Genomic DNA, 27,455 nt, shown 5'->3' with positions numbered 1-27,455 from the left:
TCGCTCTTTATGTCTTTGGCTGTGGAATAGCTATTCCACTAGGCTCAGGTTGTTCTCAGAGTGAGTCGCACCGTATGTAGTTGTAGCCTTGATGCTTCTGTAGGAGGAGGTGAGTTCAGTGCCCTCCTACTCTGCCATCTTTCCAAATCCCAAGACACGGTCTCCTTGTACCCATTCTCAAAGGCAAAGGTCTGCTTAGGAATAATGAACTTTTATGGGGAGATTTGGATTCAATTTTGAAATACCATCCAGACTTTGTGGTTCTTTGGCAACTTCATGTGTTTTGCTAAAGAGTAGCTCTTAGAGCAAAATGACTTAACAGTTTGGCCCCAGGACATATTTTAAGAACACTCAGGCCTGGCAAGGACATAGAAGAGCTACTTTTAACAACTGACTAGACAAAATTGAATATGGTTACACTGCCAGCTTACCATTCCTGGATTTCAAAAATTTTAACAATTAATATGGAGAAGAAGAACACAAATGCCACTTTTTGAGGTTCAAATTAGCAGTTTATTTATTAGGACCTATTACTTTCCAAAAGTTACATAGTCTGTACAAAAAGTTGGCACAAAAGTAACCTCGAAATGTGCTCCTGGCCCACCTGTACTTAACCATAAAGGAGGGTTTTGTTTTTAACTAGGAAACTCAGATCCACATTGGATTGTATTTTAAAATAAGAACGGATCAACCCAGGCAATAATCATTTGTGGCTAACCTAACATTTTAAAGTCATTACTGAGTCCTCTTTTTGACTAAATAGTGTGGTAATAACTAGAGTTTTGGAGAAACTTGGTATAAATAATTGCATTTTCTAGATTTACCAGAAAATGTATGCCATAAATTATTGAACCATCTACTTCCTCATATAAACTTTTATACATTTTTTTAAAATATCTAAATGTTAACAAAGGACATACATGCATATAGAGTGGTCCCTCCATGCCTTCATTTCTGGTTTAACTTTCCATGGTTTCCGTTACCTGGGCTCAGCCATAGTCTGGAAGCAGATAATCCTCAGTCTGACATACTGTCAGAAGGTTATAGTAGCTTAAAACTATACCTGCAATGTTCACCTCACCTCCTTTCATCACGGAGGCATTTTATCATCTCCCATCATCACAAAAAGGAGGAGTATAGTACATGAAGGTATTCTGATAGAAGCTACATTCATTCATATAGCCTTTTATTATAGTGTATGGTTACAATTATTCTATTTTAGTATTAGTATTGCTGTTCATCTCTTACTGTGCCTAATTAGACATTAAACTTTGTATAGGAAAAAGCATAGTCTATTTAGGGTTTGGTACTACTTGCAACTTCAGGCATCCCCTGGGGAGGATGTCTTTGAATGAATCCCCTGAGGATAAGGCAGTGGTGGGGGGAGGGGGGCTGCTGTATGATTGGATGGCCTCCCTTATTTATAAATCACTTCAAATATCAAATATATGGGAAAACTTGTTAGCAGCAGGTCTTTGCTTTTGGACAACTCGTTGTATTTGAGTGCTTACTTGTCTGTGTGTTTTTGCCAAATTATTTACGCTGACCTGAGAGGGGGTGGGAACCCAGTTGGGGTTTGTCACTAGCCTGGATGAACATCCTTGTCAAGGGTGCTGAGCTGTGTTTTGGCTTCACATTTACCTGCAAATTCAAAAGAATAAACTGCTCAGAAACATGAACTTGTACCTTGATGTCTAGTTTTCATCTAAAGTTGGCTAAAGGAATAATATGGATTTAAAAACCCTAATCATACCCCCCTGCCCATTGTTGAAGGAGCATTTATCACTGAAATTTCTGCAGCAGAAAATGAGCTGTTTCTTGGTTGGCTCTTACCTCTGTTTGCTCTTTAGGTGTGGAGAGGGAAACACAAAACATAGTCCCCTATCCAGGCCTGATCAGAACACACTCCTGCCAGGGAGGCAGAGGGAGTGGGGCCCCTGACCTGCAGGAGGCCGGCCCCTGCTGGTCCTCCCACTAGCTGGCTGTCCTTCCACTCCTGCAGACAGGTGCTGGGGGCTGACTGCGTCTGTTTAGGACTTGCCTGCATTTCTCTGCCCTTGGGGGTCTATGTCATCTTCACTTCCCTTTACTTGCCAGGCTGCTTCTCCCTTGTGGCTGCTCCCTGGCCCCAAGTTTCCAGAGTGTTTACATGCCACCTGGTATGTCCAAACTATCTGGCTGAATTTCAGTTTTGCTTCTGAAAAGCCCAAGTGTTTGCAAAATCATGTTAAGAACTGATCGTCAGAATTCTTTTCTTTCACTTCTTTTCTTGCTGTTAGGGTCCTGTCTGCTAAAATGTGTAAATGTCCTTCACCTTTCTTCATTGTTAAGATTTGTTTTCAGGAAAATATGCATTTTGCCCTCTGAGTGCAATTTCTATTTCAGCCATACATAGGAGAACAATTTATTCCTGCATAGGCTGTGGATAACACTCTGTTCCCCAATGTCTATAAACAGGGCCTGGTTCATAGTTCTAATTAATTAACTTTATTAACTTGGAGCTGAAAGGAGGTGGCAACTTAAACAAGGAAATAAAAAGCAGTGGACCTCGCCAGACTGGTTCCACATAACTGCTTTTTAACTGAAGGTAAAAGAGCAGTCATTTATTTACTGCACATAATAAAGCAAAATAGATGCTTAGATAGACTGCATAGCACAGGCTATTTCCACAGAATATGCTAGCTACAAAAACACCCAATTTTTTCATTTAGTGCGAGTAGCAAGTTTATTTTCTTTTGTATAGGATTAAGAGTTAATTCAGTGCCCCAAATGAGGGAAAATTGCAACATATGCATAGGAAACTTTCCTTGAAACACTTTAGATCTTTGTTAAACTTATTGATTGTCAGATCAAAGAGACTGTAATTTCAAGTTTGTTCACAGAAAAAAAAAAAAAAACAAAAAACTTCGTTACTTGGGAAGTTTCAAGATGCTACCTCCTGAGAGTCATAATAACCAAGGGGAAAAATGCTCTCGCAGTTGAGTTTCGGCAGCACTCTAACACCATATACATCTACTTTATACAAAAGCATGTGCATTTCACGAAGAGGGCATACCTTGCTAGTACATCATTTTTGGAAATGTGCTCAACGGCCTTATAGTCTCCTGCAGGCTCTAATTAACACGAACTCAACAATTATAATAATGAGCTTGCATTCATTTCCTTACAGCTCTGTTACATTCAATTTCATGTTTCTGATGTTGCGTTGATAGCATGTAGATCCCAACTAAGGAGAAACTTGGGCCTATGTTAAATGACATGCATGGGAAATATATATATATATATATATTATACACACATATATATGTGTATGTATATAATATATAAATATATATATATTATACATATACACACACACCATATATACATGCATACACACACACCAAGAGTTGACATTATAATTTGATATTCATTAATGCTAAAAACAGTAAGGTAAAAATTACAGTGACTTAATAAAATGTATTCTCTTCAGGACACATTGCTGAACACATGGCTACCTACCTGTTCTCTAAAGCATTATGTATAACTTAGCCACCAAATATAGAACACATGAATACCAGGAGACAAGAAAAGCATTAAAACCCATTACAATCTTGAATAAGCCAAATCCTCAAGTACATAGAAAAAGCATTGCAATCATGTAGTTAGCTTTATTTTTCTAATATATATCATAATTTAAACTATATAAAGTCACTTATATAAAAAGCATTTTTTCAAGTGTTATAGCTTAGAGCATTGCTTTATATTTGGCTTAATCATTTTTTACCAGTTTAATTTATAAAGCTCGTAATCTTGCCAGCAGGGCTTCAACTTCGGGAACAGATTCGTTTTTAGAAACAGAGCCAAGAAGTTCCATTTCCTTTTTTCTGTTGCTTTCTACATTACAGGCTTCCTTCTTCTCAACTGCCTTGATCCTCTCTGTAGACGTATGAGTGTCTAGATTATAATTAAGCTCCTTGGCGACTGGAGTCCTCGTTGAGTTGCAATTGATATTGTAGTGTGAACGTGACCCTTCTGTCAACTGCACTTTCTGATTTTCTACAGTAAGGAAGAAAGAAACATTAAACTTATCACTGTGATAAGCAAGGACTGTGCACATTAATTTAAAATAATTATTCTCAGACAAGTCCTCTTAGATAGACTAAATTAAAATATTCAGCAGAGACAGGTAGATTGAAAATAAATACACATAGTTTAAGAAGAAACTAAAATGTAAATAGACAACCATTTCATTAGCACAAATGCCGATTTCCTTCTGGTCTCTGCTCAAATGCTATCTAAATAGAGAGGACTCTTCTGACCATACAACTGAAATAGCGCTGCCCCTTTCCATCACACATCCTTCCTCATTTTTTCCTTCACTGAACTCCTAACCACCAGACACATCAAATATCTGTTTACTCGTCCATTCTCTGTCTCTTTACTAGAATATAAGCTCCAAGACAGCAGGGAGGTGGTTCGAAATACTGCTTTAATGTCAGTGCCTAAAATGGCTCTGGAGCAAAGTGATGCTCAATAAATATGCGCTGGGTAAAGAAATTATCTCCAACTCTATGACCCAAGATATACCTTAGTTGGAATAATAATGAGAATTATTATTTTTTAAAAAACCAAAAAGGAAAGTTTATAATAGGACTGTAAAAAGTCAATGACTTCCCTCAAAAGAAATATTGCATTTGGGAGGCAAATTGTTAAAACTTCCTAGCAAATCTACATCATAATCTGTCAAATACACACACATATATTTATACAGACATGTATACATACACACATACATATTCTTTTATTGGTAAGTGACTGAGCCTGATGTAGAAGGCTATAAGGAGAGAGCTGCAGTAGCTAATGACTAAAAGGCTCTGGCTGATTGACTTTCGCAAGGAACATGAGATTTTCTTTTAATTAACTGACTCTCCTATTGTACAACCTTATGAGTTAGCTCTCACAGACCTCAACACTTCTAAAAAACCGACACCCTCAATATTCATGTAACCTTGAATGGGGCTTGAAAATGGCTTCAACAAACTTGACATGACATTTAAAGTTTTTTGGTTATTCGCTGAGAGATGTTCCATTATCCCAATAGTAATGACTTTGGAGCACAAGCAGTCACTCATGACAGTGTGTTTTATGTGAGTGCTGGAAATTCCAACCGAAAACAGCTTGTACATTAAAAGGTGGCTGCTGAAGATATTTACTGCACTGTCATTTCCTGACCAGGGGCTTCCAGTGATGGATGAGTATTTTACACACTTTCTTGGACAATCTCAACAAATTTTAGAAGTATGATCACCTTTTAGCTGTTGGAAGAAAATAAATACAGCTTTCCTATCACCTTCTCTATCAGCTGGGCAATCGTTACTCAAAAATAAAAATCTAACAGAGCACTGATTTTCCTAGAGCTATTTATGCTTTGTAATTTATAAATTATATAGTTCTTTAATTACATAATTAAATATATAATGTACATATTGTGTTTGTAGTCAAGAGGACAGAGGACATACTATTCCTGCAGTTCCCATGATCACACAAATTTATTTATTTTTATAGTATCCACCCCCCTGTCCCAGAATGTCTGAAAACTGCATTTGTAGCTAAGTGTAAATCTTTGGTCAGCTTACGCTCCTTTCTCCAGATGTTCCTATCTTTTCTTGTCATTTAGTTTCTTGTAAACGACTCCATCATGATGATCTCTCCAATGAAGTAGCTGGTATTCTGCTGCTGGGCAACTCTAGCTCCATTTTTGATGGCAAACAAGAGATTAAGTTGGCTAAAATATGGGTGTGTAATAAACACAAAATATCCCATACCTTCTCTGGCTACGATGTATCAAGCCCAATTCTATATGTGGCAAAATGAAAAAGGGGCGTAGGGTTTTAGGATAAATCTGGATTGAAATCCAAGCTTCTGCTTGGCTTTAACAATGCAACTTTTTGTGTCTCAGGTTCCATGGATCAACCTTAAAGAGTAGTTGTAAATGTTAATGGAAATAACGTGGGTGACACCAATTTCAAGATATTCGTGTTTCCCTTCTATAAAAGCTTCTTAAGGGATGCACCTACCCCCCAAGGCTGACCTGTCTGAGTTTCCAGTGACCGTACCAGTGAGGCTTGAAATACCATTTTATTACCAGCTTGCGTTTACATAGCACCTTTATTTATAAAGCATTTGTTGTGCTTTAAACATAACCACCCTCGTTTTATAGATTGAGAGGTAAAAGCAAAAGGAAGTTAAGTCATTTGCTTAGACTGAGTTACTGAGTAAATCAGTGGCAGAAGCCAAATGCTGTCTCTAGAGATACTAAGGCTGTCTTAAACAAATTTGAAAAGCTTTTTGCCAAGGAAAAGTGCTAAGTAATTCAAAGCTAAGTTTCATAATAATCATATCCTGTACTTATACTTCAAAATGCTTTCTGTCACATTTAATTCTCTCAACAACTTTGTACAGCAGATAGTAGACCCATGTAAACTACCTCAGAGCAGTATGTCCAAGGTCACACATGTACTCCTTTGCTTTCTGGGTCTTGCTGAAATTCATGACCATGAATTTCAAGTATGACCTTAATACTACTGCAGTTCCCTAGTCCATTTACTCTTCCATTCTCCTAGACAAATATTTTACACCTTCTCCTTTCTTATCAACTGTCCAACATGTTCTCCTTCACTGCCATTTAACTCATTCATAGAAGCAATCAGAAGAGAACTCCCATAAGCTTCTGCCTACCCCTACGATCTACCTACTTCACGCACATACACTCCTTCTCTCCTTAGGATCCTCTCTGCCGCCCTCTGAGGACAAATCTTCACAGTAAACACCACATACTACTGTCACTTGTCTATTCACCAACATTCCCCCCTGCAGCTTGTCCTCTCTCTACCATATTGGAAACGTTACCTTCTTCATGTGATCATTCCCCTCAGCATACAAGTATGTTGTATTAAACCCAATCTTTAGAGAAAAAATATATATATTTGACTCCATAGTCTCCATTTACTACCTCAATTGTTGACTGCCTTTATAGCAAAATATCTCAACAGAATTGCCCATTCTTACTGTCTCACTTCCTCTCTTCCTATTTTTCTCTTGAACCCACTCCAATCATGCTTTTGACCCTTTCCTCTTCTGAAACAGCTCTTGTCAAGGTCACTAATAAACTGCATGTTGCTAACAGTAGGACTGTATATCCACTTGGATATTTTGGTCCTCTTTGACTCCATCTATGCCAGATCCAAGGATGAAATGCCTAGCAGAGCCTGGGCTTCTCTTTAACTGTTTGCTCTTTGAACTTCTTCGGAGGCTTAGGTGGATAACACTGGGTGGGTCAATGCAGGCAAGAGCATTTCCACCCCTTTAAGAAAACCCCAAATATTATTTTGTTCCTGCAGCACACCCATAGGTAAGAGAAAAACCAAGCTGGCATTTAACTCCTCTGTGGTTTCAGGAGGAGAATCTTTTATGAGAAGCAACAGACAAGATGATACAAACAGAAAGTGACCATTCCTGAAACCACCAAAGAAATAAAAAAGAAAGTGCACAAGGGCTTCTTTAAGAATGAGTTTATAGCTCGTAGATAACAACTCTTCACCCCAGCCCTCACATTTATATCCTAGTACCTCAAGAGCCTTCATGTGGGACCAGAGTTTCTTTCTTTTTGCTTTGTCCCCAGTCATGGGAGGTCCAAACTGTGGAACTGAGGGAGTCTCATCTGAAACCACAAAGCTGATAAAGTTGAGATGGAGAAGTCTCCCATCCCACTGCAACTAGAGAAAATGTTAACAGGTAGAGGAAGCCACCGAATTGGATGTTCACTTTTGTTATAATGTTGGTTCAAAGCCAGGTGTCTTTTGACATTACTATTATTTTAAAGTCTACTACTATTGTTGGCTTCATGTGGGCTGAACCACAGATACAAATTCCACACAAAAACATGCACTTCATTTCTACATGGTTTGCTTTGAACATCAGGGGCATGCCACAACCGTTTAATTTGGAGAGAGCTCTATATAGGTGATCAGAGACATAAAATAAATTGTAATTTGAAGCTGGTGGGCTCATATCCTTTTCCTATGAAATTAGACTGTTCCAAATACAAGATGATGCACTTGGACTCTTTCAACGAAAGACAGGGCTGGGGTATCAAGAAAAAAAAGAAGTCTTTTCTCTATCCCATCAACTCAATCCCTTAAGAGTACACATTTTTAAACAGAAACTAAAAATATGAAAGCAAAGCAGAATGATTGCTTAACTCCCCAGAGAGAGGGAGCTTGTGCTATTATTTTATGAATCAAATCCAGGGCTTACAAGATGTTACAATTGATGTTTGTGAAGGGAAGTATGATATATCTAGGACTATGGCCAACATCCAGGGCCATTGGTGATTATAGTACAGATGGCAGGGACCAGCTGCTATTCTTAGTAGTAGGTCAGTAAGGGAGTCTAATCCACACACCTTGTTCTTATGTTTCTGTGGAAATAAACAGTGTGAGAATACATGCTATTTTCCTTTAAGACAAAACTCACTTATTTCGATATGATTCTCACCGTAAGAATTGATTCTGGAGTTCGACCATGGATTTTTTTTTTTTTCCCTGAAACTGAAAAGTTACATACAGAGAACCCACTGGACTTAAACAGGAGAATAAAAGCCCTAAACTACATTTAGGGGTGGATCTCACATGACCTTTGGTGGACTACAGATTCGGAAGACAAAGAAAGCTAAACAAGCCCAAAACAAAAAACACCCACCATTCCTGAGCTAATTTTTCCATTGTTTCTCCAGTAACAGAAAAGACATGGGAAACTAGGAAAGTTGCTGACAAGAGACTGAACATAAATATATGCAACGTGGCCTTCAAAGGAGGAAATGTTTCAGCCAACAGTTGTTATGCTGCTGAGGCGAGGCTGAGTCCTGGCTGATGGCCCTTGGGGAAAACCCTCTCAGCTGCAGGAAATATCAGTTATGGTTTAGAAAGAGGTATTATTCCCTTTAAGTCGGTATTGATCCCCCATCACATTGTGGTTCTAATGGGCACTAGCTTCTTAGAAGTGCCAACTCTCAGATGAAATATAAAATTGAGCTCCTGCCTTTTGTGGTCACTGGTGAGCCTGTGGCAGCTTTGACAGGAGGAAGAATACAAAACTCTGGTGTCCTAAATTGACTGCATCTGTTTAGTCTTCCTGAAGTTTGGTTTCTCTTCACAGTTCTTTACCTTTTGCTCCTAACTATTACTTTGACCTACTAAGTAGCTGTTTGTTTCACCCCAGAAATGGCTTTACTTTGGTGAGAGAAAAAAATAACCCATAAATATAATTTTTAAAGCACTACTGGGTGTACATGATAGTAAAGTGTGTGACAAATATATGTTTTTAATCTATGCAATAACTGAAGTTAGTGCTGGCCGCCAGCAGCCCATATCCCTGTGGTGTTTCTTACCGTTGATTTACTGATGCTATAAATAATTGTCTTCCTTTAGTTTCATTTTGCTGTTCATTTTACCTTTTGTATTGAAAATGTGTAAAAGTGACAAAAAGAGCAAAAGGGCATTTTGTATACAGTCAAAATCTTTTGGGAGTGCCAAGACACTCTTACTGAAACCGATTATGTAGAAACAAAAACAACAAAACAGTTACTCCCCCAATTCACAAAACAGACAAAGACAATGATAAATAAAGGATATCTTTGGATTGAGAAAATAATTGACACTTGTTAACAAAACATGTCCAAACTGGAGTCACTTGTACTGAGCCACACATCAGCAAACCAAGACTTATACCTAACCTGATTGCAGTTTAAGCTTCACCCATGAATGTAGCTAAAGGTTACCAATCAATCTGGAATTTTCTGGTTAGCACTAGTGAGGTAATCTGCCCAATAGACCCTTTCTGTCCCCTTTCAAAGGAAGGAGGCCTCGCCTGAAACAAAACACCCTTTCCTTTGTCACCCTCTTTCAGCCTGTAAAAGTCTTCCATAGCTTCCATAGTCTTCTTATAACTCATCGAAGCTCCTTTCTACGTTCTAGATGGGATGCTGCCTGATTAACTGTTGACTAAAGCCAGTTTGATCTTCAAATTTACTCAGTCAAATTTTGCTTTCTAATAGATTTGGTGGCAGCAGTGGGTTCTGAAGTGAACTTCTGGGGGCTTTGGAAACAACCAGAAACACAGGAGCAGTACCCATGAACATTTCTGAGTCCTTTCTTGCCATTTCTGAGGGCTGTAAATTCCTCTTGGTTCTGACTTCAATTCTGGTGCTGAGCTTCTGATCTAATTGGCTTTCCTGTCAGTTCGACATTGGGAGCTGCTGGTAGTTCAGGCCACAATTCTTGTTGAATTGCTGGATACCCCCAGCCCTTGTTTCTGTTCCCAAATCCACATGGGAACTGTTCGTGGCAGTCTGCAATTCCCCAGTTATGTGGAGTCCCCAGTCCCCATTTGTTGAGGTCTGCTGGTTCAGTACTTCCCCCAGCCCAAGATTCCATGGTGGGAATTAGTAGTGGGCCACACAGGGTCTTGTCCAGGCTGCAGCAACATCTTTTGGTTACTGCTGGTGTGTTAAGGTGCGCAGGTTTGTTGGTCTTGTTTTGTGTAGAGAAAAGCTATTGCTAAAGGAATCTGGGAAGCAGCTACAAAACTGTTGGACAAAAGTCTAGCATTTAAAAGCTGTTAAAGCTCTTTCCACCTAACCCAAGACTCAAGTTAGGATAAGTTAGTCATGGGACAGGTTAGATTGACCCTAGGTCACCTGCCAACCTCAATATCTACACAATGAGGTATATGGCAAACACCACACAACCCCCAACCCAGAGGCACATCCCTTTTAAGTATTAGTTTGACTCCAAGAGACCCAAAGGCTTAGCTTAAAAAAAAAAAAAAAATTAAATGAGACCTTTAAATTCCAAAAAAGTTGAGTGTGTCACCTTACAGCACACCTGTTAATTTCATGTCTAAGACTATGGTTACGGAATGTATAAATATCTATGAAAGTGGCAAAATCTTACTAAAGGCAACCTAGAATTAAAATAGCCATTATGGGGAGCATCTCAATTAGACAAGATCATTCACTTAAAAAGTACACTTGAAAGCAAGGGTTCCTGAATTAAACAGAATGGGGTATCTACTTTAATTGGTGTGCAAAAACTTCTAAAAGGCTTCAAGATTCTAAACTATTTCATTAAAAAATTTGTTGCTAAAGGCTCATGAAAAATTAAAGACATAAGAAGTACCTAAAACAAATGACAATAAAGCTGACACGACTCCTATCACTCTCCTCTACCTTTCTTTACCTGAGTACTCATGTTCTAACTCTGTCTGAACTGCCTTTCCACTCTGAAGAGACTATTAAACAGTTACCTTTACAATAAACCACCCAAGGTCCTGGGTGATCCTTCTCGGGTATCCTTAACTCCTTGGTCAACAATGAAATAAGGGTCATAATTATAGAATTCCTAAGGGGAGGATCCCCAAAAGTGTTCTGAAGAATTTAGTTATTATTAGGGCCTACAACCCCAGTCTGCCAGATCCTTATCAGCTTGTGCAAATGATGGTGGGACCTGGTAAAGTCCAAGAATGGATGTGGGAAGCAAAATGGCAAAACACTGAGGACAGTTTTTGAGATGTTTGATTTTCAGCATGGTCCCCTCATGAACCCATAGAAACTCACAAAATAGCAACAAATCTTTTAGTGTCTGAACTTACAACCACAGCTAAACACTGTGAAAGGTCTTTGGAACACAACTGCAAACAAAAGTCGGCCACACTACTGGCCTTACAGCTACAACAGACCCAAAGCCACGCACCTGAGATACTGCTTGGCTGCCCACATTACACCCTCCAGGTATCCACCATCAGAATGATGGTCCAAGGGTGAATGTTTCATTTGTAATCACCTGGACACTGGAAAAAGAAGTGTACTCAAAGGTCCTATGCAAATTCTTAAAAAAAAAATTTTTTTTTAATATTTTTGAGAGAGAGAATGAGAGCAGGGGAGGGCAGAGAGAGGAGACACAGAATCTGAAGCAGGCTCTAAGTCATGCAAATTTTTAAAAAAAATTTTTTAAATGTTTGTTTTTGAGAGAGAAAGCGTGAGCACGAGTGGAGGAGGGGCAGAGACAGAGGGAGACACAGAATCTGAAGCAGGCTTCAGGAACAGAGCTGTCAGCACAGAGCCCAGCATGGGGCTTGAACTCATGAACTGTGAGATCATGACCTGAGCTGAAGTCAGGAGCTTAAATGAGCCAGCCAGGCACCCCTGGGCCATGCAAATTCTTAAATACCAACTCGAATGAAGTAGCTCTTCGGTCAGAAGCTGTTAATTGGAGCCTAATGGGAATATTTTTAAGGCCTTCTCCCCTTAACTAAAATGAAACTATGTACCCAGAAGGCAAGAAAAACTTTCTAAAGCCCTCATAAAAGGATTAATAGGTGGATCAGTCTATGATGTCATTTTAGTTACAACCCAATTCCTTGAGGAATTAAAAGCAACTGTCCTTTGGGAGCCCAGGTGGCTCAGTTGGTTAAGCTTCAGACTCTTGCTTTTGGCTCAGGTCATGATCTCATGGTTCTTGACATCAAGCCATGCATCAGGCTCACAATGACAGCGCAGAGCCTACTTGGGGTTCTCTCTTTTTCTCTGCCTCCTGACCCCTCACTCTCTCTCTCAAATTGAATAAAAACTACTTTACAAATCTTTACAAAACCAGAAAAGCAGCTCCAGAAACAATTTAAAGCCCACCTATTCTTTTTACCAATCCCCAAACCTCCTCTATTTATCCTGAAAGACTTTTTGTAAATATTGTAAAAGTTTTGGCCCTAAAAAACAAAAGTTGGGCACAGAGGAACTTACATTCTTTCTCTGTGCCTTTGAAATGTAAATGTTCTACTTGATCCCTCCAGGAATTCTTACCTAGATCTCTTTAAAATGCCAATTTCAGGAATAAGAACGGCTATGGTTATGGATGGTTGGGTGTAGGAAGACCCAGAATTCATCTCCGCCCTAGGCACACCAAATTTACACCTGTTTATTCCTCCTGAAGAACTAAGGCCTGAATGGACAGCTTCTGCACAAGACCAGATAGATAATGCAAGAGATGGAGGCAAAGGGACCTTGTGCGGATTCATTTGCCCTGGGGTGCAGAAAAACATCAAAACGAAACAAACCCTGAAGTTTAAAAAAGGCAACTAGAATATAAAGGAACCAGCCCTGAGCCCTGCCAAATGGCAGCAGAGCTACTGGACTCTCTCCAGCTCAGAGGGGCTGGCAAGTGCCACTGTTTATGTTCCTCTTCTACCTTGATAGTATAGATGGGAAGAGTGTCCAGACTCCATAGCCATCCTGCCACCTTTGGGAGCCCTGGGGACCTAGCCCATACCAGCCCCAAGTGGCGTGGTTTAAAAGAACAAGTAGAATATAAAGGATCTACCCTAGAACTTGGCCAAATGTCAGGAGAGCTTTCTGGGTTAAAAGGGTTGGCAAGTGGTATGGTTTTCATTTCCCCTCCACTTTGATAGTGTGGATAGCAGCAGGGTCCAGGCAGCCTAGCTGATCTATGACCTCAGTGAGCCCTGGGCTCAAAGGTCCACACTAGCCCCAGACATCCCATCAAGGCCACCCAACACGGAACATGTTGGTAAATCCCTGGTCAGCGCTCACTACAGCTTCAGCCCTCTTGCCCAGATGACACAGGTACAAAACACCCCGGAACATCCCAGGCCCATAATTTTAGATGCATCCAACATTGGAGCATCTAAAAAAATATAGCGAATATTAGCAGACAAAAAGGGAGAAATTGACAATAGTAAAATAATACTAGGCGACTTTAACAACCCACTTACATCAATGGATAGATCATCCACGCAGAAAAATCAATGCACATGGAACATTTTCCAGGATAGATCACATGTTAGGCCACAAAACAAGTCTCAATGAATTCACAAAGATTAAAATCCTATTAAGCATCTTTCCCAACAACAATGGTATGAAACTAGTAATCAATTAGAAGAAAAAAATGGGAAAAACATGGCAGGTGAAACAATATACTACTGGACAACCCATGTGTCAATGAAAAAAATCAAAGAGGAAATAAAAATACATGGAGACCAATAAAAATGAAAACACAACGCTTCAAAATCTTTAAGACACAACAAAAATAGTTCCAGGAGGCCTATTTCAAGAAACAAGAAAAAGCTCAAATAACCTAACCTTAAGCCTAAAGGAACTAGAAAAAGAATAATGCAGAAAATGCATTTAACAATATTCAACAACTGTTCACGATATAAACTTTCAATGAAATGGCCTTAGAGAACATACCTTAACATAATAAAAACAATTTTTGACAAAAACACAGCTAACATCATACTCAATGGTGGGAAACTGAGAGCTTTTCCTCTAGGATCAGGAAAGAGACAGGATGTTCACTGTCTCCACTTTTACTCAATCTAGTACTGGAAGTTCTAGCAATAGCAATCAGACAAGAAAAACTGAAGGGTCCAAATTGGTATGAAAAAAGTAAAATTGTCACTATTTGTAGGTGACATGACACGGTACATAGGAAACTCTAAAGACTCCAACCAAAAACTACTGGCAGTAATAAATCTAGTAAAGTTGCAGAATACAAAGTTAATATATAGAAATCTGTTGTTTCTGTACACTAATAATAACATTGCAGAAAGAGAAATTAAGAAAACAATCCTATTTACAATTGTACCAGAAATAAAATTCATAGGAATAAACTTAACCAAGGAGGTAAAAAAAACCTGTACTTTAAATATTATAAAACACTGATGAAAGAAACTAAAGATGGGGTGCCTGGGTGGCTCAGTCAGCCAAGCATCCGACTTAAGCTCAGGTCATGATCTCACAGTTTGTGAGTTCAAGCCCCATGTTGGGCTCTGTGCTGACAGCTCAGAGCCTGGAGCCTGCTTCAGATTCTGTGTCTTCCTCTCTCCCTCCCTCCCCTGCTCATGCTCTGTCTCCCTCTCTCTCTCTCTCTCAAAAATAAAAGAAACTAAAGATGACACAAATGGAAAGACATACATGCTCACAAATTCGAAGAATTATTGTTAAAATGTCCATACCTCTTAATTTTTTTTTAATGTTTGCTTATTTTTGAGACAGAGCATGAGCAGAGGAGGGGTAGAGAGAGAGGGGGAGACACAGAATCCGAAGCAGGCTCCAGGCTCTGAGCTGTCAGCACAGAGCCTGACACGGGACTTGAACCCATGAGCTGTGAGATCATGACCTGAGCTGAAGTCAGATGCTTAACTGACTGAGCCATCCAGGCGCCCCTAAAATGTCCATACCTCTTAAAGCAATCTACATATTCAATGTAATCCCTATCAATATACCAATAGCATTTTTCATAGAACTATAACAAATAATCCTAAAATTTGCATGAATCTGCCAAAGACTCCAAATAGCCAAAGCAATCTTGAGAAAGAAAGTATCACAATCCTAGATTTCAAGATATACTACAAAGCCATAACAATCAAATAGTATGGCACTGGGCAGAAATAGATACACATATCAATGGAATAGAATAGAAAGCCTCAGAATAAAACCATGCATATAAACCCATGCATATGTGGTAAGTTCATTCATGACAAAAGGGGCAAGAATATGCAGTGGGGAAAAGACAGTCTGTTCAGTAAATGGTGTTGGGAAAACCGAAGAGCTGTATGCAAAAGAATGAAACTGGACCACTTTCTTATATCATGCACAAAAACAAACTAAGAGTAAATTAAAGACCTAAAGGAGAGATCTGAAACCATAACACTCTCATAAGAAAACATGGGCAGTAATCTCTTGCATTGGCCTTAGCAACATTTATCTAAATATGTCTCCTCAGACAAAGGAAACAAAAGCAAAATTAAACTATTGGGACTTCACCAAAATAAAAAGCTTTTGCACAGCAAAGGAAACCATCAACAAAATGGTAAGACAGCTACTGAATGGGAGAAGATATTTGTAAATGAGACTTTATACAACTCAACACCAAAAAGCCAAATAATCAGATTAAAAAATGGGCATGGGATCTGAACAGACATTTTTTGAAAGAAGACACGCAGATGGCCAACATCACTAATTATCAGGGAAATGTAAATCAAAACCACACTGAGATGTTACCTCATACCAAAAACAAGACACAACAAGCACTGGCAAAGTTGTGCACTGTTGGTTGGAATATAAATTGGTATAGCTACTATGGAAAATAATATGGAGGTTCTTCAAAAAATTAAAATAGAAATACCATATAATCTAGTACTTTCACTATGGAGTATTTAGCCAAAGAAAACAAAAATGCTAATTTTAAAAGATCTATGCATCCCTATCTTTATTGCAGCATTATTTGCAAAGTGTTAACTGACAGAAGAATGGATAAAGATGTGGTTTATATATGCAATAGAATATTATTCAGCCATAAAAAAATGAGATATTGACATTTGAGAAAATAAAGATGGACCAGGAGGGTATTATGCTAAGTGAAATCAGTCAGAGAAAGACAAATATCATATGATTTTACTAATATGTCGAATTTAGAAGACAAATGCACAAACAAAAAAAAAATGCATTAGAGGCCCATAAATACAAAGAAAAAAACCTGACAGTGGCCAGAGGGGAGGGGTTAGGGAGATGAGCAAAATGTGTTAAGGGGAGTAAGAGAGAGAGGCTTCCAGTTATGGAATGAATAGGTCACAGGGATAAAAGGGACATCATGGGGAATACAGCTAGTGGTATTGTAATTGTGTTGTATGAATGTTGTATGGTGACAGCTGGTAGGTAACTTACAGTCAGCACGGCATAACCTGTAGAGTTGTCAAATCGTTGTACAGCTTAAACTAATAAAGATTGTATGCTAACTATCCTTCAATAAAAATGAAACACCAATTTCAGGGAGGAAATTCTTTTTTGTTTTTAAATGTTCATTTACTTGTGAAAGAGATTGCACATGCATGCACATAGGGGAGGGGCAGAGAGGGGGACAGAGGATCCCAAGTGGGATCCTCCACTGACAGCAGAGAGCTCCATGCGGGGCTCAAACTCATGAACTTGGAGATTAACACCTGAGCCAAAGTCAGAAGTTTAACGACTGAGCCACCCAGGTGCCCCTCAGGGAAAAAAATCTTATCAGAAAACAAACAAACAAACAAAAACAAAGGAGAAAGTATTATTTTAAAACTTAGGCAAATAGATAGTTGAGTAGAGAGAAACAGAGTTAAGATGATCGAGGAGCAGGGGGACCCTAGGCTCACCTTATCCCTCAAGTACAGCTAGATAATCATTCTAAATACCCAAGATATCAAACTGAGGGCTGAGCGAGAAAATCTGCATAACTAGAGACAGAAAAAATGGCCACAGCATGGAAGGTAGGAGATGAAGAGAGTCGATTTGGGAGAGAGAAGATCTGTGGGTGCTACCATGGGGAGGGACCCCGATCACAAATAGAGGAGTGAAAGAAAAAGAGAGAATGAGTGAAAGCACGAGAAGAGAAATGCACAAGAAAAACTTCCATAAAACTATTGGCTGGGAAAGAGAGAGGGGCTGAATACTGCAAGTTTTTACAAACAGCAGAGTGCAGAGTCTCAAGTTTCAAAGGTCAACACCATCACCAGGGTCGGTGCTCTGGTGGGAAAGGAGGGAAGAGAACCAGAAGCAGGTGGTGTGGTCTCAGGATCCCTTGGGTCACATGGGGAGAAGCAGTTCCCCTGCTTGGAGTGCATTTGGGAGATGTGGCAAAGCCTCTCTGGTGGGCAAAAGACTTGGCATGTGCCATTGAGCTGTCCCATACACTAACATAGGAATGGGGATACCGGCTGAGGGCAACAAGCCTTGGTGTCGGCTTTCTCCTGAGCTTTACCCTAACCTCTAAACTGCTGCCCTGTCACACAACTTACTTCTGAGACAAGCCAGCATGGCCACAGCACAGCAAGACCCTCCCCTAGAGGATCAGTGTGTGTCTGTGCCGCACTAATCTCTAAAATGTGGAGTTTTGAAACCCAGCCATACACCTGAGATAAAACACAGGAGTGCTGTGCCACCTGGCAGGCATATAGCTTGGATGCAGACAGGGTGAAGGCAGGGATCTGGTGGAAACTGGGGACACAAGAGGTTGTTTTATTGTTTGCTCTTCTGTGAAGGCTTCCTGAACAGTGACACTGCAAGCTTCCTGCTGACAGGATTAAAGAGTGGAGTATGACCATCTTCCCTTCCCTCTCCCACTCATCAGCACAGACTGACTTCAGTGAGCAAAACAGTGCCACCTAGTGGAGGCCAGAGCCACTTACACCAAACCCCACCCCCTTGCACCCTGCAGGTGCATCTCCACTAGGACAAGTCTGCCTGAGAATCAGCACAGTAGGCCCCACCCCCAGAATACCAGCACAAACCCATCTCATGCACAGTCTATTAATCACAGAGTGTTGTAAAGCTTCAGCTCTAGGATAAAGAGGATCTAGCTTCCTTTCATGTTGTTGTTGTTTAATAGGATAAAGAAAAAGCAATCTTTAATTTTTTTTAATTTTTAATTTAATTATTTTAAAAATTGATTTATTATTTTGTGGATCTAGCTTCTTTTAACAAGCAGACCAAAACATACCTAGGTTTTACCTTCCTTTTGTCTTTTTTGTACCTCTTCTTAATATAGCTATTACTCTTAGAAGGAGGGATATAACAGGCTTTCCTAACAATGACACACAAAAAATATGACAAGAAGGAGGAATTCACCCCAAAAGAACAAACGGGGGAATAATGGCCAAGAATTTAATCAATGCAGATATAGGTAAGATGTCTGAACTAGAATTTAAAACAACAATTTTAAGGACATTAGCTGGGTTTCTAAAAAGCATAGAAAACATCAGAGAATTCCTTACTGCAGAGATAAAAGAACTAAAAACTAGTCAGGCCAAAATTAAAAATGTTATAACTGAAATGCAAATCTGAATGGATACCATGACAACGAGGATGGATAAAGCAGAGGAATGAATCAGTGATACAGAAGATAAATATGGAAAATAAGGAAAAGAAGAGGGAAAGAAAGGTATTGGATGACGAATGTAGACTTAGGGAATTCAGTGACTCCTTAAAGTATAATAATATCCATATCATAGGAGTCCCAGAAGATGAGGAGAGATAAAAAGGAGAAGGTTTGTTTAAGCAAATTATAGCTGAAAAATCCCCTAATCTGGGAAAGGAAACCGGCACTGAAATCCAAGAAGCAAAGAGAACTGGCACTAAATTCAACAAAAGGTGGCCATCACCAAGATGTATCATAGTCATATTCACAAGATACACAGACAAGAAAATAATCTTGAAAGCAGCAAAGGAAAAAAAATCTTTAACTTAAGAGGGAAGACAGATCAGATTCACAGCAGATCTGTCCACAGAAACTTGTCAGGCCAGAAGGAGTGGCAGGATATATTCAATGTGCTGAATGGGAAAAATATGCAGCTAAGAATACTTTATCCAGCAAGGCTGTCATTCAAAATAGAAGGAGAGATAGAGTTTCCCAGACAAACAAAAACTAAAGGAATTCAAGACCACTAAACCAGCCCTGCAAGAAATATTAAAGGCAACTCTTTGGGGTGGGGTGGAGGGGGGAAATCAAAAGCAACACAGACTAGAAAGGAACAGAGAACATCACCAGAAATCCCAAGTTTACAGGTAACACAAAGGCACTTAATTCATATCTATCAATAATTATTTTGAATATAAATGGAATAAATGCTCTAATCAAAAGACACAGAGTATCAGAATGGATAAAAGAAAACAAGACTTATTTATATGCTGTCTACAAGACTCATTTTAAACCTAAAGACACCTGCAGGTTAAAAGTGAAGGGATGGAAAAGCATCCATCATGCTGGTGGATGTCAAAAGAAAGCCGGAGTAGCCATGCTTATATCAGACAAACTAGGTTTTTTTTTTCTTTTCTTTTCTTTTTTTTCTTTTCTTTTCTCTTTCTTTCTTTTCTTTCTTTCTTTCCTCCTTCTTCCTCTTTCTCTCTTTCTTTCTTTCTTTTTAAAATTTATTTAATTTTGAGAGACAGAGACAGCGTGAGCAGGGGAGGGGCAGACAAAAAGGGAGACACACAATCTGAAGCAGTTCCAGGCTCTGAGCTGTCAGCACAGAGCCTGACGTGGGGCTCTAACTCATGAACTGCGAGATCATGACCTGAGCCGAAGTCAGATGCTTAACCGACTAGCTACCCAGGCCCCCCAACAAACTAGGTTTTACATCAAAGACTGTACCAAGAGATGAAGAAGGGCATTACATCATAATTAAGGGATCAATCCAACAAGATCTTACAATTGTAAGTATTTATGCCCCCAAATTGTAGCGCCCAAATATATAAATCAATGAATAACAAACATAAAGAAACTCGTTGATAATAGTAGGGGACTTTAACATCTCATTTATAACAATGGACAGATAATCTAAGCAGAAAATAAACAAGGAAACAATGGCTTTGAATGACACACTGGACCAGATGGACCTAACAGATGTATTCAGAACATTCTATCCTAAAGCCACAGAATACACATTCTTTTTCAGTGCATATGGAACATGCTCCAGAATAGATCACATACTGGGCCACAAATCAGCCCTCAGCAAGTAAAAAAGATTGAGATCATACCCATGAATATTTTCAGATCACAACACTATTAAACTTGGAGTTAACCACAAGAAAAAAATTTGGAAAGACCAAAATACATGGGAGTACAGAATTACTAAAGAATGAATGGGTTATATGGAATTAAAGGCGAAATAAAAAAGTACATGGAAGCAAATGAAAATAAAAACACAACAGTCCAAAAACTTTGGGATGCAGCAAAGGTGTTCCTAAGACGAAAGTATAATGCAATACAGGCCTACCTCAAGAAGCATGTCTCAAGTACACAACCTAAAATTACACCAAAAGGAGCTAGAAAAGAAGCAGCAAATAAAGCCTAAAGCCAGCATAAGAAAGGAAATAATAAACATTAGAGCAGAAATAAATGATATACAAACAAAGAAACAAAAAACCCCAGTAGAACAGATCAACAAAACTAAGAGCTGGTTCTTTAAAAGAATTAATAAAATTGATGAACCCCTATCCAGACTTATCAAAAAGAAAAGACAAAGGACCCCCAAAAATAAAATCATGAACGAAAGAGGAGAGATCACAACCAACACCACAGAAATACAATTATAACAGATTACGAAAAATTATATGCCAACAAACTGGACAATCTGCAAGAAATGGACAAATTCCTAGAAACATAAAAACTACCAAAAATGAAATAGGAAGAAATAGAAAATTTGAATAGATCCATAGTAAGCAAAGATTGAATAGGTAATCAAAATTTTCCCAACAAACACAAGTCTAGGCCCAGATGGCTTCTCAGGGGAATTCTATCAGACATTTAAAATACCTGTTCTTCTCAAACTGTTCAAAAAGAAAAAAAGAAAGAAAGAAAGAAAGAAAGAAAGAAAGAAAGAAAGAAAGAAAGAAAGAAAGAAAGGAAGGAAGGAAGGAAGGAAGGAAGGAAGGAAGGAAGAAAGAAAAGAAAAGAAAAGAAAAGAAAAGAAAAGAAAAGAAAAGAAAAGAAAAGAAAAGAAAAGAAAAGAAAAGAAAAGAAAATCTTCCAAACTCATTCTATGAGACCAGCATTACCCTGATTCCAAAACCAGACAAGACCCCACTAAAAAGAAGAATTACAGGCCAATATTCCTGATGGGCATGGATGCAAAAATTCCCAACAAGATACTAGGAGGTCAAATTCAACAGTGTATTAAAGGAATTATTCATCATGATCAAGGGGGATTTATTCCTGGGATGCAATTATGGTTCAATATTTGTAAATCAATCAACATGATACACCACGTTAATAAAAGAAAGGATAAAAACCACATAATCCTGTCAATAGATTCAGAAAAGAAGCATTTGACAAAATACAGCATCCATTCTTGATAAAAACCCTCATCAAAGTAGGGATAGATGGAAAATACCTCAATATCATAAAGGCAATATACAAAAGACACACAGCTAATATCACCCTCAATGGGGAAAAAAATGAGACCTTTTCCCTAAGGTCAGGAACAAGACAGGGATGTCTACACTCACCATTACTATTTAACATAGTACTGGAAGTCTTAGCCTCAGCAATCAGACAACCAAAAGAAATAAAGTCATCTAAATTGGAAAGGAAGAAGTGAAACTTTCACTATTTGCAGACAACATGATACTCAATGTAGAAAACCCAAAAGATTCCACCAAAGAATTGCTACAACTGATACATGAATTCAGAAAAGTTGCAAAATATAAAATCAATGTACATAAATGTTGCATTTTTATACACCAGTAATGAAGCAGCAGAAAAAGAAATGAAGGAATTGATCCCATTTATAATTGCACTAAAACCCATAAGATTCCTAGGGATAAAGCTAACCAAAGACATAGAAAGTCTGTACTCTGAAAACTATAGAACACTTATGAAAGAAATTGAAGAGGACACAGAGAAATGGAAAAATATTCCATGCTCATGGACTGGAAGAACAACCACTGTTTAAACGTTTATAATACCCCAAAAATCTATACATTTAATGCAATCAAAATACTATCAAATGCTATCATTTGATAGCACTATACAAAATTCTATCAAAATACCATCAGCATTTTTCACAGCACTAGAGCCAATAATCCTAAAATTTGTATGGAACGACAAAGACACTGAAGAGCCAAAGCAATCTTGAAAAAGAAAAGTAAAGCTGGAGGCATCATGGTTCTGGACTTCAAGCTATATTACAAAGCTGTAGTCATCAAGACAGTATCGTACTGGCACAAAAACAGATCTATGGAACAGAATACAGAACCCAGAAGTGGACCCACAACTATATGGTCAACTCATCTTTGACAAAGTAGGAAAAAATATCCAATGGAAAAGAGACAGTTTCTTGAACAAATGGTGTTGGGAAAAGAGGATAGCAATATGCAAAAGAATGAAACCAGACCACTTTCTTACACTATACACAAAATAAATTCAAAGTGAATGAAAGACCTAAATGTGAGATAGGAAACCATCAAATCCTAGAGGAGAACATAGGCAGCAACCTTTTTGACCTCAGCTGCAGCAACTTCTTACTAGACATGTCTCTGGAGGCAAGGGAAACAAAAGCAAAAACATGAACTATTGGGACTTCATCAAGATAAAAAGCTTCTGCACAGTGAAGGAAACAACGAAACTAAAAGGCAGCCTATGAAATGGGAGAAGATATTTGTAAATAATATATCTGATAAAGGGTTGGCATCTAAAATCTATAAAGAATTTATGAAACTCAACACCAAAAATCAAATAATCCAATTAAGAAATGGGCAGAAGACATGAATAAACAGTTTTCCAAAGAAGACATCTAGATGGCTAACAGACATATGAAAAGATGCTCAACATCACTCATCATCAGGGAAATACGAATCAAAACCACAATGAGATACCACCTCATACTTGTCAGAATGGCTAAAATTAACAGCACAGGAAATAACAGGTGTTGGTGAGAATGTGGAGAAAGGAGAACCCTTTTGCGCTGTTGGTGGGAATGGAAACTGGTGCAGCCACTCTGGAAAACAGTATGGGGGTTCCTAAAGAAGTTAAAAATAGAAGTACCCTATGACCCAGCAATTATACTACTAGCTATTTACCCAAAAGACACAAAAATACAGATTTGAATGGGTACATGCACCCTTTTGTTTATAGCAGCACTATCAACAATAGCCAAACTATGGAAAGAGCCCAAATGTTCAATGACTCATAAATGAATAAATCAGATGTTATTCATATATATATATATATCATATGATATACATATACATGTATATACATATACATATACATGTACATATACATGATATATCATATCCATATATATTTCATTCCATCAAAAGGAATAAAATCTTGCTATTTGCAATGATGTGGATGGAGCTAGAGTATATTATGCTAAGCGAAATAAGTCAGTCAGAGAAAGACAAATATCATCATCATATGATTTCACTCATATGTGGAATTTTAAGAAACAAAACAGATGAGCATATGGGAAGGGGACAAAAGAGGGAAACAAATAATAAGAGACTACAATAGGGAACAAAATGAGCGTTGATGGAGGGTGGTGGGTGGGGAATGGGATAAATGGGTGATGGGTTTTAAGGAGGGCACTTGTGATGAGCACTGAGTGTTATATGTAAATGATGAATCACTAAATTCTATTCCTGAAAACAATATTACACTGTATGTTAACTAGAATTTAGTTAAAATTTTGAAAAAAGCCCAAAACTTAGGCAAATGAAAAACTTGTCTTACCCATAAATATTAATAGAAGGATTTTGCCATCTAAGAAGATAATGTCAAATCATTCTATCTGCCAGAAATGCAATTTAGATCCAATCTCTTTTATAACTAATGGTTATAAATGGAAGGCACAAGGTCTTTGCGTCTGTCTTTATGTTTATTTGTTTCTCTCTCTATATGCTGTAGAGATGTGGTATTTTCTACCTCTGGATAGTATTGCTAAAATTAACTTATAAAAGGGTTCTATGTAATTGGCTTGAAGAGAATTAAGCACTTATATGCATTAAGGATTCCTAAAACTCTCAGAATTATAATAGAAACTAACACAAATGCTTTTTAAGTTCATGCAATCTGAAATAATCTTTGGTAAATAGAAGCTAGTTGAAATTTGGATCGATTAACATAGATATGTCTTCAGAATTATCAGCATTAAAATTAATGTAGATGTATACCTTTATTCTACTTGGGTTTATTAGTCAAATTAGGTCATGTTATTTACGTTTCAAAATTTGTCAGTGAGAAAGAGTGAGGGCTGATAGCTGAGTTTGTCTCATGAAGTTTTTGTGGGTAATCTAAACATAATCATTAAAAACAGTGAATTAAATAGATGTAAAAGAGAAAAAAAGGTTTAGGTCAACTTTTTAAATAGTGTCCCCAAATCTTTTTGGTAGCCTGAAACCTTAAAGTTTTGCTAAGTTAAATTAAATATCTACATTATTTCCCAAAACATTAAATATTGAAAAAATTACTGAACACAGGTTTACCCACTTTTGGCTTCCTTTTACAGAGACACTAAAGATATTTGAATCTATTAGTAATCATGCTTTGTGCCACAAATAAAGAATTTACTGTGAGAAAGTACATGTTTCTACAGATTAAAAAAAATTTATAATTTGTTAAGTCACAAAATGCTCATGTAAAAGTGCTCAATTGCTTACTTCTTTATTTTCACTAAAAATTAATTTTTTAGTGTTAGAAATACCAATACATGTAATTAAAGCTGCTAGAAATAATAAGGGAAACCTCTCCATATGTAAGAAAAGTAGGATATATGTTTTTGGTAAAAGAAGGTATGAGAGATGGAGATGTATTTTTATTAAGGAAAAATGAAGTAATTTTGTCTTCAAGTTAAAACTGGTTATTTCAGAATAAGAGTAAAAAAACTGGACAAAATTGTAGAAGGTTTGAATTTTGGGAAAATGCAACCTTGGGAAAGGAATTTTATGGCAGTCAAGCTGGTTAAGATCAGAATAATTTAATTTAAATTTAAAAAGATGAGTTTTAATATCATTGGTACAAAATTACAATTGGTTTTTCCTCTGTTACAAGGACAAAGTTTTGCTGGACTTTAGGTCTGCTTTTGGTAACAGATAGTGAAAGTTTCTTTACCTTTTAAATAATCTGTACTGGAAGCAAAGACTTTGTGTCTTAAGAAAATAATTAACTGTGCATGATGTTAAACTTTATCTTTGGGTCTTTGATTATTTAAGAAAAACAGCCTTATCGGGCTCTTGGGTAGCTCAGCTGGTTAAGCGGCCAACTTTGCCTCAGGTCATGATCTCCTTGCAGTCTGGGTTCTAGCCCCCCGTGTTGGGCTCTGTGCTGACAGCTCAGAGCCTGGAACCTGCTTTAGATTCTGTCTTCCTTTATCTCTGCCCACCCCCCACCCCACTCATTCTCTCTCTCTCTCTCTCTCAAAAATAAATGAACTTTAAAAAAATTTTTTTAAAAAAAGAAAAACCCAGCCTTCTAAATTCCTAAAGTTTTCTAAGTTCCTGTGTCCTGCTATGATATTATAATTCCAGTTATCATTTTAAAATGTGTCACAGAAATAACCAAATTCCTTGTCAATTTCATTATAATCAACTCTCATCACATCTTTAACAATAGGAATTTTTAAAGTATTTTGGCATTTGCAGATAGTTATTGTTTTACTCAGATGCTTTTCAAAAAGTGCTCTTGCAAAAGTGCATTGTATTTCAAAGAGACTCATTTAAAGCATTTTGACAAGTACAGGTTTCTGATAACTTTCAGATCATAAGAATTGAGCTGGATAAGAACTTCTAGAACTACTAGGAAAACAAGATTCAAGCAGAACAAGTAATTAATACACAAGACTGAATGAACTCAGAAGGATGATCATAATTTTTAATTTTTAATTTATTATTTATTATTTTTAAAGCTTATTTATTTTGAGAGGGAGAGTGAGAACAGGGAAGAGGCAAAGAGAGGAAGAGAAAGAGGATCCCAAGCAGGCTCTGCACTGTCCGTTCAGAGTCTGATGCAGAGTGCTCAAACTCAGGAACCATGAGAACATGACCTGAGCTAGAGTTGGATGCTTAGCTGACTGAGCCACCCAGGTGCCCCTCTTTTTTTTTTTTTTTTTTTTAATTTTGAGAGAATGAGAGTGAGCCAATATGTAGGGGAGGGGCAGAGAGAGGGGGAGAGAAAATCTGAGGGGCTTGAACCCATGAACTGTGATATCATGACCTGAGCTGAAGTTGGATGCTTAACTGACTGAGCCACCCAGGTGACCCAAATGATTATAATTCTTTACGAGGTTTTATTTGAAACATTGCTGGTTCTTTTATGTTTTGCTTTTTCAAATTTAAGGAAACTTTTTCTTAAGTGATCTATGACTTCTAGCAATTTATTAAAGTGTACCTTTCTGAATGAAGATTGAACATTTACTTTTTCTCTGATTCCTCCAGAATTTGAAAACTCTTGAATATTCTTTTCATGGCAATATAACTGGTTATTTGCATAAATTCAATAACAATCTGTTCTGTTCATAACACAACACCACTGAAAACTGGCTAAACCAAATACGGAATGCCATATTTAAGAGACATGTGTATAGACTCAGATATGACCAGACAGCTTTAAGGAAAAGCCAGGAAGGATCGACCTGGTGTCTACTATTAGGGTTCCTGGCAGTCTTACCAGGTAAATAAGGATGGTCACTGCCTGGCAGTCCCACGGACCTCAGGATATTTTCAGGGACCTTGAGAAGAGACAAATTCACTCAAACCATAGATTTTGCAGGTAAAATCTAATAGCTTTTAAGAGGTCAATCTGAGATTGCTTATGAAATGTTCCACCAAAGCAGTCTTAAAAAGAGCTTAGATGACCAATCATTATTCTTGC

General features: G+C 37.9%; 1 protein-coding gene across 6 annotated transcripts in view; it reads right to left on the bottom strand.

The window, feature by feature from the left end:
* Positions 1-1,440: 1,440 nt before the first annotated feature.
* The window catches only part of DIAPH3 (diaphanous related formin 3), a 509,936-nt gene continuing 483,921 nt past the window's right edge, over positions 1,441-27,455 (bottom strand). For 5 of the 6 annotated variants that reach the window (XM_058683514.1, XM_058683534.1, XM_058683524.1 and 2 more), the window contains one exon: positions 1,441-4,038. In XM_058683514.1, the coding sequence (XP_058539497.1) occupies positions 3,776-4,038 (263 nt within the window). In that variant the 3' untranslated portion in view covers positions 1,441-3,775. The remainder of the gene's footprint in view (positions 4,039-27,455) is intronic. The other variant, XM_058683521.1, reaches the window with a different exon arrangement.

Source organism: Neofelis nebulosa, chromosome 1 (assembly GCF_028018385.1).
Source record: "Neofelis nebulosa isolate mNeoNeb1 chromosome 1, mNeoNeb1.pri, whole genome shotgun sequence".
Taxonomy (NCBI): domain Eukaryota; kingdom Metazoa; phylum Chordata; class Mammalia; order Carnivora; family Felidae; genus Neofelis; species Neofelis nebulosa.
Note: the sequence above shows the minus strand (reverse complement) of the source record. Positions and strands in the feature narration are given on the sequence as shown.